At 39.0% G+C, this 22,266-nt stretch overlaps 1 protein-coding gene across 1 annotated transcript; it reads right to left on the bottom strand.

Moving 5' to 3' along the window:
* Positions 1 to 1,768: 1,768 nt before the first annotated feature.
* rab3ab (RAB3A, member RAS oncogene family, b) lies at positions 1,769 to 22,239 on the bottom strand. Its single transcript, XM_083911288.1, has 5 exons — positions 22,187 to 22,239; positions 8,827 to 9,051; positions 3,603 to 3,721; positions 2,287 to 2,411; positions 1,769 to 2,076 (listed from the first exon to the last, which is right to left on the bottom strand). Exons 2-5 carry the CDS (start codon positions 9,049 to 9,051, stop codon positions 1,886 to 1,888), a joined length of 660 nt encoding a protein of 219 aa, XP_083767414.1. The 5' UTR covers positions 22,187 to 22,239; the 3' UTR covers positions 1,769 to 1,885.
* Between the last annotated feature and the right edge of the window lie 27 nt (positions 22,240 to 22,266).

The raw sequence follows: 22,266 nt of genomic DNA, 5'->3' as shown, positions 1-22,266 counted from the left end.
TAACACTGATTCTGAAAGAAGTTGCTTACTGTTGGGCTGTAAATGTCTGTATGACTGTATGTCACGTGTCCTATTCTCTCCCGATGTTTCCTTTCACTCTCTCTTTGGGTCAAACCATCAGATAAAGGCAAAATGCCATAAAAATGATCCAACAAAACAACATTGTTTGCATTTCCAAACCTATTCCATCAAGTTTTAGAGCGGTGAAATGTTTGAAGGATTATTGTTTTAATATTTGATGAAGCAGCTGTCATTAACCACACAGCTATCAGCGAGGGGAACACTCAAAGGTCGCTGTATTTGAGTCCTAATTCGTCAGCTGGTATAATCACATCATTGCAACCTCAATGCTTTGCATCACCTGCCAGATTTTCTCCTCTTTCTGCTGTAATATCAATGTGTAGCATTGCCAGCAAGCACAAAATCCTAAGATATCCTTACATTTTCACATTTTCTGTTAAAGGCAGCAGGAACAATAACATCTTGAGGCTGTTTTTGCAAAAAACATCAATGTTAGTGGTCATCAGGAGTAAAATAAAATGTAGATTTAAGCCTTCTGAAAGATCAAATCTTTATTTTATTTTGGAAATCTCCGGACAGCAGCTTCACTACACTCCCTGTGTGGCTTAAAACATCTGTAATGGTGTGCAAAGCTTCTCCAGCAAGCGTCTGCTGGAGTGGATTGGGAGAATGACTTTATGATGATTTTGGTCATTTTCTGACTTGTAATTCTGATTTAAAGGGTCATTCCACTGTATTTTTCTAAGCAGGAAGTTTGAGTTTCTGACATCTCTGGAAGGCAGCATGAGACCAAACCGACAGGGAAATGAAACAACTCACGGAGGAGCTGCCGAGGGTGCAAACAATTCCACACATCATCCAAACAAACCCAACAATACAGACCTCTTATATTTGATACTATCCTCATAGAACTTCATACCTTTTTTAATTCATTTCAAGAAATGCATACCTGTAGATATTATATATATTGCACTACATTTATATGTACATTGGAAATAAATATAATTAAATAAAATGTGTCTCTTAATTTTCTGCTATTTTTTAACATAGCTCTAACTTGTTCATATTTTCCCCATCCAGCGTTGAAAGAATAAATGGGGCAACAGGATACAAAAACATTTTTTAAAAGTTCAAATGAAAAAGGCTCAGATGAATAATGAAAACAAAACATTTGCTAATACCTGAAATATCCATGTTTAGATTCCAGGTGAGACAACAAATGAAATACAGATCCGTGTATGTTTGATTCTGTGTGCAATCCAGAATCATGAACGAAACCTAACAGATTTCAGCTGGATCATCCCCCCCTACATTAACTCTACTGTGGCCTTCTTGCTCACTGAGGCCGACATCTTTTCAAGACATTTGACTGACATAAAACAAAGTACTGTAAACATCGGAAGGATTTCAATGGCACTCTGAGGACGGACGCCGTCAAATCCTTCTTGTTAAACCACATTGAAGAACAGGGACACAACGGAGAATGGGTCGGGAACTTTCCAGAACCTGGTTGGCAAAGAGTCTGAAACACTCGTGTTTGTTTTAAATTTGCTTTGGCGTCAGAACAACTCCCAAACTGATCAAAATCTGTTTTAGCTCTTTTATGAGGAGGAACAAGACAAACACGCCTTTAGCTCTGTTCCGCTAGCATCTCACAGCATTTCAGACACTTTTCAACCTGGTTCTTGTGCCCCCCAGCCAATCGTCCTTACTAAGTCACAGTAAGAAGCATGAAAGTGAGTGAGGTTCATGGGAGTATTTGACTCGAGGCCCCGGGGGTCCAGCTGAAGGAGGACAAGGAGGAAGAGGGAGGAAAGGGATTTTTTTTTTTTTGGGGGGGGGGGGGGGGGGGGGTTAGTTAGCTTTAACATGCACAGTCCTGGTGAGGAGGAGCGGGCTGCTCTGTCAGCTGGGGCCCCTGTTTGGCCCCCGTGACAGCGGGATCTCCGGCGTCCAGGCTCTCGGACATCTTTTCACAGATGATGTCGACCAGGCGCTCAAAGGTCTGCTTCACGTTGATGTTGTCCTTGGCACTGGCCTCAAAGAACTCAAAACCTGGTGAGGAAACAGGGTGTGGGAGCGGGTTAGAGAGGTTTAACGGGGACGTAGTTATCTGTGCAACTGCATAGTTTAATGGTGAAGATGAAGAACAGGGTACACCTCCCAGCTATACAGGGAAATATCTTATTGACTTTCCATCGATTCACAGTGAGTCATAGATATGACGTGTGTACTTGCTTGTGCATGTGCACACCATGAACTCACCCAGGTGTTCAGACAGCTGCCGGCCTCTATCTCCTCCCACCACCCGCTCGTCCTCCATGTCGCACTTGTTCCCTACCAGCAGCACCTGAGCGTTGTCCCACGAGTACGTCTTAATCTGAGTCGACCTGGGAACCAACACAGCCAGCAGTCAGAGAGGAAAATCAGAGACCGTGAACGCACTGCAGGCTCAGTGAGTCTGAGTTCTTCCTCTGACAAGTTTTCTCATCATTGTGAACAGTGAAAAAGATACACAGAGTCTATAAACTGAGTTCTGGATCAAGGGTTCCCAAACGTTTTAAGCTCAAGACCAAAAAGAGAAATTTGGCATCTCCTCGCGACCCATACTTAAAGAAAGACATCATGAATTTGTGAGATTGAGAGTGATGGAGTCACAGAAGACACACTAAGCACTATGTCAGACAGGTTCTAATAGTTTTCAATTATTTTTTTATTTTATTTTTGACTTTTTTTATTTCATTTTAGTTTTGTTTGTTTGCTAATTTTATAGAAAGGCTTTAGTGTTATATATTTACTTTAAGTCTGTTTTTTTGTTCGGGCCAGGTATAATGTCTCAGTTTGTGCCACATATACATACAAAATACATAGAGAATGGCCTTAATGTGTAAATCTTTTTATTTGGGAAACAACTTGAGTACTAGGTTATTTGGCTGGTTAACATTAGACCTGAGCTGAACAGCTTAGTTAAATGGCTTTTCATCTACTTGAATATTTAAATCATGTTCTTGTTGTTTAATTCTACAAGACTACGCATACATGTGAAAAGCACCAGGGATTTATTGTGGAGCAATTTGACTTAGTATTTAACCAGGCGATATGGTGTCAGATTACTTTAAGGTTTTCTTGAATAATAATAATAATATGGTATGGTTTTTATTTAGTTTCAGTTTGCTTAGTTTTCGTTTTCGTTTACAATAATAACCCTGTTTAGCGTTCCTCTTAAACTGACTGGACTCTACAGTAGATGGAAAGTAAGGGCAGTGTTCAGTATAATGAATAAATTCAAATAAAAGCCAGACTTCGACATACTGTCTTAGAATAAGTCAAAATGAAAACAGGGTAAACTTCAAAAACTTTTGTTCTTTAAGGACAAATTAAATCCGTATAGGAGACAGAAATAACACATCAAGAAACCTGAACGGGATCAATGTGCTCTTTCCATCAATCTGCGGTATCTCTACATCTGTTCCCAGGCTGGTGATCTGGACACCACTTGATCTGTCCTCCACACAGCAATCCCTCTCAAAGGAAAAGCGCCACGGTGTCAGCTCACACACACCCTCACGCCCTTCACGTACCAGTCCTGGACTGCATTGAAGGACTCCTCGTTAGTGATGTCATACATGAGGATGAAGCCCATGGCACCTCGGTAGTAGGCCGTGGTGATGGTGCGGTAACGCTCCTGGCCTGCCGTGTCCTGGACAAAAAAAAAAAAAAACAAACATAAACAGCAGTAGTTAGTTTTAATCAACCTTCCAAATTTCACAGAATCCATTTAACAGCGACTTCTGACGGATTGGAATGAGGATAAACTCTCTATTTATCAAAACCTCTGGGTTTTTTTTCAAATCATGATAACCAAAAGGCATATAACTGGTGTTATACATCACAAATGAAGCATTATATATATATAGTACAGTGATTTACCTGTAGACAAATATAGTGTTTAACTCTACACCTTAAACTCTATTTATATGTCTTATATTTGAATGAAAGGTTCCCATGTTTATTTGTTAACACTTTTAATAGCCACAGCACACAAAACAGGTGCTGTTTAATGATACGTCAGTGTAATTGTTATCTTTATCTATGCTGTGAAAAAAACCCTGCTCTGCACTCAAAGCTTTTCCAAAAGTATTTCAGACAATCATTTAAAGTCTAAATGCCTCTTGAATTAAACTATGAATTCCTCTCACAGGTTGTGAGTGTGCAATTCATTTTATCAAGCACTTTGTCAAGTAACACGCCACTGACTCTGTATAGATTGGTAAAGTGATAAAAATCAGCCATTCAAGTCATATTCAAGAGTTGCTGAATCCTTTTTAATGCTGCCTGGTATTGTATTTAAAGACTGCTTTCTAGCACAGAGTAGCTAGACTTGTGTACATCAATCAATGCATCCTGTAAGATTACTTCTGATAAAAACCTTGCCTCAAGTACAAACACAACAACAAAAAAAAAAGAGACAAAAAAAACATGAAGAACGAAGATGTCACAATTTATTAGAAGGTGTGATGTCACAGGGTTTTCCTGAAGCACTTAGCTTGAATATGTGGTAATAACCTGTTATTGGACATGTAGACACTTAGAAATTATTAAAATGTTTAAGACCTGCAGATGCTCCAAAAACAACTCACAATACTTAAAGAAGACCGTGTAACTAGGACCAAAAAGACTTAAAGCAGCTCCAGTTCTTAGATCATTACACTGGCTACCAGTTTGACACAGCTAAGGACCCACCTATTTACCATTGCTTTTAATGGATTTCATATGGTTTTATTCTGCGTGCACTTGATTGTTTTTTTTCCTTTTCTTTGACTTGTAGCTTGTGCCTTCCTCCTTTAATTGTTTGTAATTCTATGCTTGACTACTTTTATTTACTAATTGATTTGATCTGTAATTTGGGTTTCCTTTTGCTATGAAATGTGCTCTAAAAATACATTTGCCTTGCCTTGCCTTGCCGTGCGTAAAGAAACGCAGAACAGTACAGCAAGTGTATTTAAGATTCTTTCTTTTTAAAATCCCCATCATCTCCTCCTCTTGTCTTTATTTTCACTGTGAGCATAACAGTGATCCTGCCTCCTCGTCTCTCGCTCTCTCTCTCTGCTTGGCCACAAACCCGGGTGAGATTGAATGTCAGTGCTAAGTCCTAATGAATGCTCAGGGAATTTAAGCCTATGGTGTGTTTCCGATACCCAGCCGAGCAGCTTCTCACAGATCAGCAGGGCAAAAGACAGAGACTGGCGTGGAGTGCAAATTAACCAACCACTGCCTTTACTGTAAGTAGGCAGCTTTTTGGTGTACGTTAACATTTATGAGTATTTACACACGGCTTACAACCCCATTATTTATAAATGGCTTATGAATGGTAAATGGGGGGGGGGGGGGGGGGGTGCTGTCTTCAATATACCATATATATGGCAAATACGTACCCAGTTTCTACCGATTAGTCAAACTTTCTTGGGAATTACATTTACATTGAAGCGTCCAAGCAACACACACATACAATAACATTAACTGCAATGTGCACGAGGTGACAAAGAGTCCAGAGATGTGTGCACACAAAAACAATACATACTTTACACAAATACACTTCTTAACTTAGCATATTCACTCAATCACACACGTTCATTCTCAGGTCACAAGAATATTATATGAAGTCTACTTTCAGAGGGCTGTGGCTCTGACATTTCCATACTGGTTATAATGTTCTGCAGCTACAGTTTATGTCCTGCTCATCCACTCAATGTGCTGCAGGCTGCTATACCTAAAATGTCATTGTAGGTAGCGCTGAGTGGTGTTACATAATGAACACACTGGACTCATCTCCGTGTTCACCATGAGCCCTGATAAAAAGATAAAGCAGTGAACATTTTATGTGAGTGAGCTGCTTGTTTTCAAAAATCTTCAATTTTCTTTTTTTCAGCAAGCAAGACATAATGTAGTTAACATATCTAAAGGCTGGACGTTATTTTGGCATGTATATTTGATGATATATATATCATGAAAATGTCTCCTTTATCATGCTTTAATTCCTATCAATGGATTTAAAGGGAAAATAAACTGTTTTTAAATATTAAAGTGTAGACTACAGGTACATATATTTTTGTAGTCTAAGACCGGTGATAGTGTTGTAAGAGAGTGTTAGTAAATATTTAAGAACCATGTAATTCTAGTTAAATGTAGAGAAGTCTGCATAATGCACTTTCAAAAATATTTGTCTCTCACTGTCCACTATATTTATTTTTCTGAAATGAGGTCTCATAGTGGTCGACCATAAGGGAAGGGACTTAACCTCTTTATAGCGAGTGGTGAGGAGAAACACTGGCACGGCGCTGGATAAAAACCACAAGAGTTACTGATTAACCTTTTTCGGACGTTAATGAACTGCCTGGTTGAGATGTCTCTTTAGATAATCCCCTGCTGTGATGTTGTTTGATCTTAGCTCTCCAAATAAATGAATTTCCCTGCTTCCTGGACCTGTGAGTACAAAACTTGTACCCAATATAATGTGTTTATGAAATACCGAGGTAATTGAAAGACAAGACAAAAATGTGTGCTCAATATCACATTATTGTTGTAAAAATAATCAAAGTGCAAAAGAGCCGAATAATTGAATCGCCATCTTTGTTCGGTCCACACGTTTTCTGTGTGTTATCAATGGATGTCACAAGATTAAACAAGGGAAGAGAATCAGTCATATTTGACTTGCGCTAAAACGATTAGTCGATTTGTTAACAATTTATCAAACATTTACTGTATCCAGCTCCTTAAATGTGAAAGTTTGCTGATTTGCTCTCTTTTACCAGACACTCTGAGAGCAGGTTCTGGACATTTTTGGACTAAATGATTAATCATTAAAGCCGACAATAATCAACAGATTCAGCAATGATGAAATTGTGTGTCCAAAGAGTGTCCGGTCTTCAGTATAGCACAATCCGCCAATGTAATAGAATTTACTGTTTATCATATTACAATTCAATACAATTCAATTCAATTCAATTTCATTTATAGTGCCAAATCATGACAAAAATGATCTCAGGACACTTTACAGACTAGGTATAGACCACACTCTATAACTTATTTATGATAAACATAGACCTAACAATTCCCCCGTAGAGTACAGTGGCAACGAAAACCTTCCCAATCTACACACGGAGTTAATAAAAAAATGCCACTGTTTTAAGTGCACAGTCTGCATAAATCAAATTAAATGGTATTGACTTCACACTAAATCTACATATTCTAAATGTTGACTTGATAATAACTCAAACCATTTTCATTTTTAAACGACTGGAGAGCATCGCTGAGAGATGGGGGTTTTATGTGTGCGTGTGTATATGTGTGTGTGTGTGTGTGTGTGTGTGTGTGTGTGTGTGTAGGGAAGGTAGGGGAAGGAAATATCTACTCGGGTGAGATGTGTAGTAGTGGGGGAGGGGAGAGCAGCACCCAGTCCTCCATTTCTCATGCTCTGATTGGCTGACCGTGTCTCCCTTACCAGAGGCAAAACCTGGCGAAGGCTGACAACAGAGACAGCTCTACACATGCACACACACACACACACACACACACACACACACACACACACACACACACACACACACACACACACACACACACACACACACACACACACACACACACACACACACACACACACTGCCTGCCCTGCTCAGAATCACAGCTCTGTCGGCTGCAGAACATGTAGTAAAGGTGGAAATGATGTTATGATCTACAACATGATGCTGAGGCACTGGTTCCTCAGGGATCCAGTCTTTATGCTGCTCTATGATTGTGTTTACTGCTGAGCCCGCAGGCAACCACACATTTGTGATGCAACAAACACCGCCATGTTTGCTACTACATACACATCAATGTTAGTAGCTGTGTTTAAGTCATTATTTCTATTGTATTCTATTGTATTCTGCTCATCATTGGTTCAGCTGGATGAGCAGAGAGGATGGCACAGAGTTGTGTAAGTTTACTGTGGTGAACGAAGCTCTACATTCACTCATAATCCAATAATGTGGAACCTTCCAGCAGGGCTGTGTGGAGGTGTGTGTTTTTACTTGTGTTTAAGAGTGTAACCGCTGTCAAATAACTTTTTATTCCTCTGATTAACTGCTTTGTCCTCGCTAGTGCCGCTCCCTCTCTTCATTACTCTCTAGCTTGTTCGACCAACACTGCTCTTTCTCTCTTTCTGGGGAGGAGGAGCAAACTTTGAATTCTGTGTTTACAAACACCAACTGATACAAGTTAGGCTACGTAATATACCTTTAAATACTGTATGGGAATAAAGGCAATCCTTTCTGGAAGTCATTCATGGAGTTGCACTCAGTTGTTCACGTGCAAAGTGATGAACTGTGTAAAGGTGTGAGTGAGAGGGGGTTTCATGAAGCATAAAGATGCTCGGGTCTTTAAGAAATCATTTTCATCAATTTGTGCTTTTGCTGTCATTATAGTGCAGAAAACCTCTGACAACTTAAGCAGATCTATTCTCAAACTGATTCATCTTAGAACTAGAAGAGGAAGGAAAATACAAATGAACTTGGAACATAGTGGAAACAAGTGTCTTAAAGGTCATATGTGAAACTATTAATCATGGGACACTGTCGACCAGCTGCAGGTGATGGTTGAATGGGGGAGAGTGAAGAAAGTTTGGCCATTTCGCTTGTGACAATGAAGAAAATCAATGGGGCTTATTCATTCAACTTCAGCCTAAAATTCATGTCCATCTAAATCATAGATCTTAGTTTCGTTTACTTCCTTCCAAGAAACTCAACACATCTCCAGATGTCTTACCCAGATCTGTAATTTGATCCTCTTGTCATTCCTGTAGATGGTCTTCACCTTGAAGTCGATGCCCACTGTACTGACAAAGGCTGGTGTGAAGGAGTCGTCAGCGTAGCGGAACAAGAAGGAGGTTTTACCCACACTGCTGTTGCCAATGATGAGGATCTTGAACATGTAGTCAAAGTTTTGGTCCGAAGACTCCTTCTGCCCGTAGGTCGCTGTTGCTGAGGCCATCTGCAAACAAAGATGCAGGAGAAATAAAGACTTCAAATGATCGTTGTGCACTCTACCTGTGACAGTCAGAGCCGTCGCAATTGGTGTAAGTACTGCGCAGGGCCATATGGGTCTCACAATGCAGCTTTTTTTAGTTTCTCGCCTTGGTTAAATCGGGTTCCTTCTTTCTGCTTGCAGTATAAAAGCAGCTTATGTGGAAATTATATCTATGACAAAGATTATGAGGAAAACAAAAAGTAGAGATGCAGCGATTGGTTGATAAGCCTTGGTTAGTCAACACGTTTGATCGTTGATTCATTGTTTAATTTATTTTTCAAGCAAAAAGTTCAGAACTTTGACAGTTTTAGCTGCTTCTCTGTGCCTTTAATGATAGTAAACTGAATATATTTGGGTTCTGGACTGTTGGTTGGATAAAATAAGCTCATCTGAATACATCTCTTGGGCTGTGGGAAGTTATAACAGATGTTTCTCAACAAAACAACTAATCTATCAATTGATCCAATATTAGGCAAGATGATGACCTGCTTTTTTAGATGCAGATGTGGTATGGATAGTTTAAATTCCTTTGTGATGGAGAATAGACTCACAAACTGTGGTCAGACACACTGTACACACTAGAGTGTGATAATCCTTCATCTAGGCACATCTGCACCACCCAGGATTTCTGCATTTTTTAAATTAATGACCATCTTCTTTAAAGTCATAAGCAAAAAAACACTTAAATAAAATGAAAACCCAAACAACCCTGTAAAAGGGTGATTTTTCATATAGAAAAGGTTATACATTTAAGGAGTGTTTGGAGAAAAGAAAAGACTCAGCATAACAGATGCTAGTGATTAACCATTCAGGCTTCAACATTGCACATTTGTTCCATGGAAATTAATCAAAGCAGCACATTGCAATGTCAAGGGAAAACAGAAAACTCATCTGAGTTTTCTCAACTTGGCAAAAAGGTCGGAGGAGGCAAATGGCTCAATCAGTCACAATCAGCTGCGGATGTGTGAGGAATAATTCACCGCACAAGCAGCTGCAAGTCGAAGTAAGTTTGGAGTTTGATATTCACCAGCTGGACTTGTTTTTTAACATCAATAACTCTGTTTCAATACCATCAATTATTTTCTATATATTTAAGGCAGGGGTCTCATGTTTACAGCTGAAGTTGGAGTCAATGGACAAAAGTAGCCTACACCAACAATGGCACCACTAAGAAGGGCTTATATGACAGTGGTAACTTTATATTTAGTGGCCTACACACTCACAATCTACTATGGCAGATTACTTAAATCAGCTGGAGAGCAGCTAGCCAAGACATCTGTCTGCTATTCAATGTAGTTTCCTTCAACAGCTACATGAATTTCCAGGGCACTATTTTTCTGTGTTTGATCGGTCAAGTCACGGTTGAGATTTCAGAGCCCTGTGCTACTTGCCCACATTTTGCTTTTGTCCATACCAAAATTCCTAAACTGTGGGGAGAAAAATGTTTTCATGATGAGAATAACACCAAAGTTGACAAAGACCAAAATTCCCCTTTAATTGTCTGAATGTGACGCAGATATATTACTGTTCCAAACGGTGAACTGGCACAAGGTTTAAACACGCATCTTCTTTGGAGACATTTCCACGCCTGTTTCTTTTATACTTGTATGCACAAATTGTGTAAGATTCATAATTGTTTTTCTCAGTTTTGCGACTTATGGTTACCCATAACACTTGAGGTGAAGGTCTACAGAGAAGTTCCTCGCAAAAGCACAAGGGTCGTTTTATGCTTTAAAGAACTAATTTGTATGACGGCCAAGTCGTAAATCAACAATGTTAATATGCACCCAGGGAGGCAGGGTGTCATAGAGACGGAGGAGATGCCATTTCTTTAAATATGGGGATAACAGCGCACAGTTTCAGACAGCCTCTCCTGGAAGACATTCACAGTGCTGAACTTGACAGAAATAGTTGTGTAAAGAATCAAAAAGTTCAAATCTTGACTCCTTTCTTACCTAAACACAGCTGGCCAATCATGTTCAAGAAAGTTACAGTAACAGCCACCGAGGCCGATCGCGCATCTGATAAGAAACACACTGGCAGCTTTATTCCAGCTTCAGTAGTAAACCCATCAGCGACAAACAAAAATGCCAGGTACCAATGGGCTTCAAGAGTTCAGGGCTATGAGGGCTAAAACGACTCTTGAGAGCACAATGATTCAAGCTCGCAGGCCTCAGAGTCGCTGCACCCTGCTCTATATTTAGACTGTTATCTCCACTCGGCTGCAGTGGAACACGAGAACTCTCAGGGAATCGAGCACAAACAAAACAACTGCACCCTCCTGTGAGCTCAGGCCTCTCGGTTTACATGAAGGAACACAGATGCTTGTTAAATAATGAAGAAGCGCCGACCCTTCCTCAACATGTTTATGTTCTTATGCAAACAGGTGGAGGTAGAGATGTTAAAGCCATCACCAAACCTGCTGCAGGAACGTGGAAAGCAGGAAACAGGAAGCTGACGTAAAAAGGAATATGAATCCAGAACCAGGTTCCTTATAGATGAGATAACGAGACCATCTGAAAACGCAGCAGCATGGTTGTCGATTTCTATTTGGTTGATGACAAGTTCTGCTCCGCCTGTGACGTCAAGAACTCCTTAGAAATCTACAGCCAGGGGCTGCGTTTTCTTAAAGCACGACATGGTTTACTAAATATTATATTAGAGTTTTAATCCAGAATACAAACACAAGACATCTGACAAGATGGGCATGGGCATAATATCAACTTTAATCAATTATTTGCAAATATTAATAGAATTCTAAAATAATAATAGTCAAGTTAAATAACATTAGGTGTTTAATAAATCTAGGCTTTTTTTTAATAGTTTGCGGTGTATTGTACCAAATATTGACTGATTGCTCACTTGAAACCACTCCGTTTCCATTCAGTCTTGGGAGAGTTTGAACTAAACAGAAGTTGCCAGACGTGTTTGTGCTTTAATTGAATCAATAAATGTAGTCATTTATTATTATATATAATAATTTATCAAATCAATATTTAGATTGCCGAGTTTCTAGAGGAGAGTGACTGTCACAAGAGAAACACCTGAAAAAAATGTAAGAATAAGCCTAACCCATAACCCCTTCTCACACATGCACTACAAGCTGAATTGAAATAATCGAGACATTACTGGGCACAGCTGTATGTGAGAACGCAAATGTCCAAATCAATTGGAGAGGACATCAAACGGACTCTTCCCTCACAGTTCCCCAGCGCAAAGTCTAGGTATTGTCTTATTGAGCCCATGTGGGAATACAGAAGCTCATTGCCCGGAGAATTCACAGCAAGCCAGTGGGTTTTGCAGCTCATTAAAAAACTGTAAGTAAACAAACTTCCAAGGGTAAAGAATTAGGGTCACCTACGAAAATGTCTAACTGGAGAGACGACAAGACTCTGACGAGACTGCTGACACTGTTCACAATTCTAATAACCCCAATACTCCAGACATCAGACACGGAAAATCTCCTGTTGTGTGCTGCATGTGTGAACGGGACAATGTCAGGACCTGATCGGACCTTGTCCAAGAGAAAAAAGCTCCTCTGGTGTGATGCATGCCGTGCAGAAACAATGTGCATTGTGTTTCAGCAAAACATACTGTGCGATCAGAAAGCATTATGATGGTTTGCTGATTGTTCTGTTTTTTCATCCGTTGCAATTGTATTTTTAGGCAGTTTTAATTCATATTTATGTTCATTCTCTCTCTCAATCTCATAAATGTACAGCAAGCCACAGTTGGTTCATCAGTGGTGGACATCAACAACTTCAAATTAGCTGTGACTCAGCGTTTAACCCTTCTGAACTTGATTGGGATCCAATCAAGTCTTCAAGATGACAGAAAATGGGAGTGTGTGCGCTCTGCAGTGAAGTGAACCGCAGTGTGACTCAGTGAGGGTGAGAGCGTAATCCACTCCAACTACAGGAAATGGGAACAACCACGGGGGTTGAAGGAGACGTACAGTGGGCTGACAACCGAAGATCCACACTGGACCACAGGAGGAGATACTGCCAACCCACAATTCAATGCTCCTCATGGACCTTATGTGATTTAGACATTTAACCAACACATCTGTTTCATGCAGTGCATTCGCACGGGATAAGCAAAGTCTGAATTTTACTCACATTTACTACGATATGGTGTTAAGGCAATGTTTATGGAGGCGATGTCCTGAACACAGTTTTTGATTGGAACAAATACTGCTAGTCAGAAATCCTGGTTACCAGCAAATACACTATCATTTTATCATCAAGAGTATATGACGCCTAGGAAGCTTTATTTAATGAGGGGAGGTGGGGGTGGTGGGTTCAGGGGTATAACACTTAGGTGGGATGGATGTTTTTATTTTAGTTTTTATTTTGGATACTTAATATGTGCATTGATGTTTACGGGAGCCCTAAAGGCTCATATATGCATACAGTTTATTTCCTCTGTTTTCTCGTGATACCGGGATCATTTTCCTCTGTTGAGATAACAAGATAATTCATTTGAGAAATAATGAATGAAACATGATAGACCTGAGATTTCCATCACATGTGACATGTCATGCCTTGTAAAGACTTCTCATACCTGTTATGAAATTAAACTGTAATCTGTATATTTATGTGCACATAAAACTCCCTGTACTGGTATTAATGTTGTTGTAATATAATATTGTTGATAATAAAGTTGTTAAAAAAACTATGTAGTTAATGAGGACATCAGGCTCACTTAGATTGCACCTCCGATAAAGCTGAAGTCTTGCTAACCTTCTGCTAAGATGACGCACACTAATGTGGACATCATCTGTAATAAAAAGGCATAAAGTTATTTCAGCCTGTGTCAGGCTGCGATTGAAGAGATATTTGATGGTGATCGATATTCTCTTACTTGACACATAATGGACATGGCAGATTTGCACAGGATTAAGATCAATGACGACCTCCCTGAGGTCCCCAGATAGTACCAGTTCTGTATGGATAGGACTTAAGTCTGTTTCCATTGCACTGATTTTATCGAGTTTTATCGAGCTGCACTGTGGTCTGGCTGCACAAGTTAACATTCTGGCCCCGGGTGCAACAACGGTATGCAAACAGATAGCAGATATGCGGAAGAGGCCTGACAAACTGGATGTCACACTTTATATTATATTTTAAATAAACGGAAAACTTTAAACAAAAATAACACAACTTGCCAAAGGTTACGGAAAATGTATCAACTAAAACGCCTAAGAAGTCAATTTGTCACTGTGAACCAGAAAAAAAAAAGAAATCTAAAAATGTGACAAAGACTTTCAAAAGCAAACCTTCAGGAAGCAAAGTCACACTTGATCACAGTCGATGTTCAGTGTTCGATTTCGTCTTTGGCCAGCCTTATTAAAAATGTATCTGCTCGTGTTACTGTTGCACCAAAGTGTCTACTCAGCTCAGCAGATATTTTAGCCCATGCGCTTTTTTATCGACATTTTGTTTTAGCTGAGTCAGCAGTGTTGCAGTTATAGCGCATTGGGCAAAAAGTTAACTTAGAATAGACATTCAAGGTGCTACCGTCAGTTTAGATTGTACTCTTCTTCTAAACTTCTTGATTACCTTTCCACCTCTTACTTTTCTATATAAAACATATTTCTTTTTGAAAATGATTCTTATTTATTCACCCATTCAGAAATATATTTGCTGCATCTGAGCTGCAGCATGTTTCGGTCTTTTCTTCACATGTTGGGCATCTAATACATGGATTTACTGAACTTGTTCTGGACCAAAGCACTGGTTTAAATACCTAAAAATAAAACGTAAGCATGTGACAGTTATCAGTAGCTGCAATTAGAGGAGGTTGAAAATTAGCAGCCAAAGTTGGGAGTCTGGATCTTGTCAAACACTGTCACAGACTTGTGTTGGCTGTACATGATGGTGTGGTGAGATTTCCGCTGCCTTCTCCTCTGCGTCTCAGAGATAAGCTTTGGAGAAGAGAGTTGGCTTAACCTTCACTAAAAACTAATTTGATACAGAAGCTTACAGACTGCGGGCCTCTGTGCTTAATCTCAAAGTAATTAACAAAGTCTCATTATGTAAATGTGTTTCAGACTGTTGTTTTCATTTGGCCTCAATCGTTTTTGAACAAAAGCTACGAGCCTGGTGTGCCGAACTGTGAGAGCTGCCCCCAAAACCCTTGTTTGTTATAACTTATGATTTTAAACAAAGTGTAAGATGTACAGAATACTACACATTATATTTATGTGACACTGGGGGCTGTGGAGCCCTGTTTCAAGGGCTGCAACCAACAAGGTTTTTCTTTATCTACGAATCATTTTGCTTGAAAAATGTCAGAATATAGTGATAAATGCACATCAGCATCTCTAACAGCCAAAGGTGACGTCCAAAACAGTCCAAAACCAGAAGTTATTTAATATACAAGATATAAAACAGAAAAAAAACTCAACAAATTCTCACATTGGAGAAGCCGGAGCCAGAACTTTTTGCACTTTTGCTCAAAAGAAATGACTTAAAAACAATAATTGATTATGAACATAGTTGCCCATTCATTGTCTGTCAATCTACCTGTCGATTATTTGGCTAACTGTTTCAGCTCTATGTTTTCAGCTTTTAAAGTCGGACCCTATAAAGTTTCAGATTCCTTGTTTCTAGCAGCCTTTTTAGCGGTAAGGCGGTAAGATTTAAATCTTTCAGAGCCCTCCCTCTTGTCACGTTCATGGTTACTGTGTATGGCCAATATTTCTATTTTTTTGCTCTTTTGTAAACTTTATTGAAACACATTCACATCTCCACTTCCAGTCCGTCCCTTATATGTCCCACTCTGAAATCCATACACACACACACATGTTCCTATTACACTTCTGTCCTTACTACAAGCCTGACTCAAGTTGGAAGCTCCCGGTGTCCAATTACAAGTGAACGCAGCAGAACCATTAGTGAAGAGTTCTGCCAGCAGGCCAACCGCTGTCAGCAGCGACACTAACATGGCGGCATCTAGAGGGAATGTCGCCACATACATTGATATTTGAATATTCGGCAAAAAGGAAAGAAAAAGGCCCTTTCATTAATGGGTCATAGGATCAATCACCATTGTTTTAACTCACTCTTTAATAATAGGAACTTAAAAGGAAATGAAATGGATAATAGTCTGACAGAGTATATCTTTAAAGCTGCCAAACCCCAACTAACATCCATATTATGGAATATTATATATTATCTTGTCACAAGTACAACAAGATTGAGAAAAGCACTTGCTGTTTTCTTCATTTTCTTCTTTGTGTCATTTCTTATTAAACCAAATTTTTGACCTCATTTGTTCTTTTCACTGCTGAATTTGCTGACTCGTGATTCATGACGGTGTGGAGTAGAAATATAGATTAATATGAAATATTTTTGTCCACTTTAGATTTCCTGTATTTCCCATGTGTCAGATTGTTTCTGATGGTTAACGAAGAAAACCTCTAAAATGAAAGCATCATCACATCTATACACGTTTCAAAATGACACTTTTCAGACTTACTAAAGGTCCCATCAGACGACCAGAAACAGGATGCTGACACAAGCTGAGAAGGATCAGCTCCTACATCACAGAGGAAGAGGTGCATGATTTTATCAGAGCAAGCTGATAATAAAGAAATCCACATCTCTGATGTTACAGCTGTCACTTTTAGATTTACATGATGAGATGAGTTGAATCGAAGGTCACTGCGTGTTCTAGATTTTTATATGATTGTGAGCTCAAGTTGAGTCACTTAGAAAAATGTTGATACCACAGAAGAGAAGGTTTTTATATAATCCATCCATCCAACCATTTATCCTTTACAGCAGTGGTTCTTAACATGCGGTCTGGGCCCCCAAGAGGGCTGCCAAAGATCACAGGGAGTGCACGAGGCTTTGTCTGCTCTAAAGATTTGCACACATTAACTAAAATCATAATAACACACTTAGTGGATAACTTATACAATTGTATGTATATAAAACTAGTTCGAGAAAAATATAAAAAATGTTCCCGTCATTTAAAAATACATGGTAGGTCACTCCTTTGTGCCTCAGTGCTCTCAATCCGTTTCGGGACGTCAGCTCATCCTTGTTTTTCCTGCAGTTAGAGCATCACTGTTATGAATGAACACTCCCAGACACTGGATGGGCGGTGGGCTACAACCTGGACAGGCTCCAGACAGTTACAGAGTGAGATGGATAACCATTCATGCTCACATTCAAACGTGCAATTTTGAGTCAACAATTAAACAAACACTTGCATGTCTGTAGTGGCAACCTATGTTGCAGGACATAAAGTTTCTGTACTCGTGCTTGTCATAAAGCAATGAACTCATAAACCAATCCAAGAAGGACACGATCGAGGCCGATGTAAAAAGGAAAAAATGCTTTTGTTTATTATCCACATATAATCCATGTTGAACATAAGCAAAATTCTGTCTGTAACCTCAAACTAACTGACAGAAATAGAGTTTCTTAGGCCTAAAATACCGTTCAGAAAAGTGTTGCTTCCGTCCCGTTGTGATCACTTAATAACAACCCCGAGAAGCCGACCAGTGCCCACATGGCTAATTCACTACAGATCTCAACAGTACACTGTGCTTTAAGGCAGCATCAATTTTTGGTGGAAGGACAAAATAAGAGCATAATAACATCATAACTACCTAAAAAAGACATGAAGATAAAACAAAAATCTCAGTTATGATTAGCTACTATAAATTAAAGCAAAATATATATTTACTAATTAGGCACAAGCCTGCATAAGGCTAATGTTATCCATGGCTCTAACAATGTCTTCGACTATTGGAGTAAGCCAGAGAAAAGCCACTCTAACACAGGGCCAACACGCAAACTCCACAGTGCTAACCACTGCACCACCTGTGTTGACATACTACAAGGATTAAAAAACAACTTTACATGTAATGATAGAAAGCCTTGAAATGATTCAAACTCTTTGGAGAAGCATAATCTAACCTTAACCTAAACCTGACCAAGTTTTGTAGACTAAACCTGACCATACCTTGCACATTGCAAAATGACACCAAAGGGGTCCTGACCCAGCAGCTGTACGTGAGTTGGGAGTGAGAAGGTGTTGGGTGAAAACCAGAAACCATCCATCTCGGCTAAATGACCAGGGAGTTTTCGGCGCCCTTGGAGCCTCCCTCGCTAATAAAGTGTTCAGTGTTGTTCTTTAATCCTAATTCAATCATGACTAAGAGTTGTGAGCTTCTGCGCTAGACAATGACATCATCTAGCTCTCCTCTCAACCTGTCACCTAAAAGAGATTGACGTTCTCCAGGAGCTGGATTGATCCACAGCTAAGTGCTGCTGCGGCCAGCTAGTCAGGCTCATTTAATCAGCTGAGGCGGGCTTCCTGCAGACTGACAGATGATCCACAGCTGATCCCAGATCATCCAAACACCTTCCTGCTTAAAGGCAGTTACTGAGGAACCTGCTGAGAGGACTGACGGAGACGATTTCACCTCCACGAGGCAGCGGGAACGCTCAGAGAACAAAAACACACATTTTTCTGAACAGGGAGGATGAACTCATTTATTTAAGGTAAAGTTTATAAACTGATTGCAGTGGTGGAAAGTAACAAAGTACACTTACTCAATTACTGCACTCAAGTACAATTTTGAGGTACTTTATTTTACTTGACTAATTCAATTTTCTGCTACTTTTCTGCTTCTTTTCTATTACATTTTAGTCCACTACATTTATTTATATAGTTTATAGTTACTTTGCCGATTCATATTAATAATAGAAAATATATTCCACAAATGTATTATTACAGGTTAAGATAAAGCCACTGAAATTCACAAGATACCTGTAGCTGTATATAAAGTAACTAAAACTAGCTTCACTTTTGGGATGTTCATGTTAGAGCTTCAATAATGTGGCCAAATTATATAATACATTATTCTGTAATGGGCCATATTATTATTATTATTATTATTATTATTATTATTATTATTATTATTATTATTATTATTATTATTATTATTAATTATAACCTTTAGTACTTAAATGTCTATTTTGATGCTAATACTTTTGAACTATTTTAAATCCAGGAATTTTTACTTGTAAAAAAGTATTTCTACTTTATTATGATAGTACAGCTTAATTTACTTAAGTTAAAGATGTGAGTACTTCTTCCAGCACTTTCCCTTCAACGTCTTTTTTGGATTTACAACCAAGACACAGTTCATGGTACTTTGCACCACGTTCCCCACCTTATTAGAACAAATAAACAATGGTGGAATGTAAGTAAGATCGTTTACTGAAGTATCATATATTTCAATTTGATGATATTAGTGGTTAAAAGTTTAGCTCTCCACCTCGACCAGCTAACACATTAAAGCACATTAAAATAATAATAATCCAATAATATAATACTGACAGGGAAATTCATAAAGAGTGTTTTTCCCTTTTGCAACTTTAAGTACATTTTGTTGTCAATATTTTTGTACAATTTTGAACGCAGTAATTTAATATTAAAGCAAGGTATTTAATACTTTTAGTTTAATATTTTAACTTAAATTAAATTAAATTAACTTAAAATAGTTCTTCCAGCGCAGCAAAGATTCTGAAAACTAAATTTACTGAGAGTCAGACTGAGGCGGTATAAAAAATGGACGAAGCATCTCCGTCGGGATCCGTTCTCTCAACTTGATCTGGTGATGGTCTGCAGAAATCATATATCTATCTACCACCGCTATTAAATCAAACTCCAAATATTTTCCAAAATATATGAGGAGGATGTCGTAAAACTCTGCTGATGTTTGCATCTTTCCTACTGCCTGCTGTTCTTATCTCTTTCTGAATGATGCTAAAATGCTAAAATTCAAATAAAAACAAAAAAAAAGGTTTCACATTAGGGAGGAACTGTGGCACACTAAAAACTGGACCACTGAAACATAAAAATACCTTTATGTAACTAAAAATGAATAAACAAAAATCATTGAAGTAGATCTAATGCCGCATTCAACAGTCCACCTGACTTGTCGTTCATCCGCACACGGCACATCAGCCGCGTGTGCGAGAAACAATAACAATGCACTTTAACAGAGAAGATGCAGTAGCTCTATGCAGATGCTGTCCTGCTCCCAGGTTGCTTGAGACGGCATTTTTTTCTCCCCCTTTTCCACCAATCACATGCCGCCTTTTCTAAGAAGCAAGGGGATACAGATGAGAGAAGGGGAAGCTAAAAATAGCATCTCTTCTTCTTTCTTTTTTTTCGTGTCCACAGCAAACAGAGAGCAGAGATGGGGGAGCAGCCAAGATGTGGGAGATGTTTTTCTGGTGCTGTTTAGTCTGGAGGTGAATCCAGGACATTCAGGAATAAAAACAACCCTGTGTTTGTTAGAAAACCAGTTTATACTTCATAAATATGTGCCTTTTATTTGACACACGTCTTCCCCTGTTTCTACCTATGTGTTTGTTTTTCTTTCAATTTTTCAAAAACATATTGATAAAAAATGTAGAGCTTTTTGTTGAAGTTGAAACCTTTATCTTTCTGCACTTTGTCCATGTATTAAGGCTTTCTTTAGTCACAATGGTAATGCCATTTATTGATCTAATATAGGCCTAGCAGGATTTGCTTTTGAAGGAAATGCTGATAGCTACTATGTTGTGCTTGTATTTCAGACTTTAACGCTCTAAATCCTACTGCATGTTTCGCTGTCAGAGATGTTTTTGTTTTTCTTATGAGTATGTAAAAGCCTCTGAAGCAACTTTAGACTATCAGCTGACGTCCAGACAATAAAAGTCTCCACTGAAACTGATTATTTTAGCGGTTCTTTAAGGTATGTCTTAATTTAGAAATTGTTTTGCTGCAGCTGTGGTCAGAAGAGGCTCATAACTATGACAGGCTGACTATAAAACCTGAAATGTAATAAAAGATATCGACCCAGCTTGTGAATCTGATCTTGGTTGGTCTGTAGCAGCGTTTGTCACAGGCAACATGGATGTGTGTGTGTTTTCCCAGGAGAAACAGCAGATGCGTCACTTCCAGTGCAGAGGTGACCTGCAGACTGTCGGCTCACATTCAGACTTTTTCAAACACGTGAACCTTTGCAATCCTTTTCAGATGAAATGAAACATCACTGCCTGAACTGGTCACTTTATAGTTGTCATAGCTCTTTGTAATGTACGAATATAAGGATTCATTTGAATGGCCAAACTTAAACTGACAAGGCTGAACCAAGTTCTGGACAAAAACAAATGTTTTCTATAAAGGCTGTCGATATCCAATCATAAAGCCTACATTTAAGAAACTTGAAGGATTTACCCCCTATTGTAGATTCTCCTCCTGAGTTTGTGTACAACTATAGCCTTTATATAAGGGCACTCCCAGCATAGCTAATACTTTTTATTTTGAATGCCCAAGTCAAACTTTAGCGGGTTTCTTACATATTAATCAGTGAAATGTGCTGTTGCAGTATGGGAAGCGCACACGCACGCGCGCACACACACGCGCGCCAATTCATATGAAGGCAGTAACCGAGGTCTGATTGGTGTTTCACCCAACCACAGGAGCACAACAGTCCTCCATATGGCTCAGTGTCTCATGTATTAAATTACAATAAAATTCCAATAATCATCCACATAGTCGCACTGATAGTGAGTGGTGACCGTAGGTTTTTTTAGTGATAATAATCGATAAATATAATTAGAAAATTACTGAAAATCTTACGTATACGCGTGTCAAAATCATATATGATTACTCCCGCTTAGTTTATTCTCTTGAGGGATTTGATTTTGTTCTATTTTTCCTGCCTCAGGCACATTTAGACTCATTTTTCCTGATTTAAACCATCGGACGGTGTGAAACGCCTTTTCCTGCAGGACAGGCCCTGAGTCACACCAGAGATCCACTAAACCAGTATCAGCCTGCACATCCATCCTCAGATAACACGAATAAATGTGCATTTCATGTATTTACGACGGTTTTATGGTTTTCACAATGAAAACAGCTGTTCTAAAGCAAGCATCTTATGGCAAAGGTTATTTAATCTGAAACCATGTACTTGATATTTAAACATAAGCACTCGCAAACAATAAAAGCAGCATGCAGTCATATCATTTTGATATAAAATGTGTGTCTTTGTAATAGGTAATAAAGACAGATATCCCACCTTTATAGATTTCTATCCGGCTGCTATCCACCACGTCCAGCACCCGCAGAAACACCACCACTGTCAAACCACAAAGGCTG

Source organism: Echiichthys vipera, assembly GCF_963691815.1.
Source record: "Echiichthys vipera genome assembly, chromosome: 3".
NCBI lineage: Eukaryota > Metazoa > Chordata > Actinopteri > Perciformes > Trachinidae > Echiichthys > Echiichthys vipera.
This window is presented reverse-complemented; position numbering and strand designations above follow the sequence as displayed.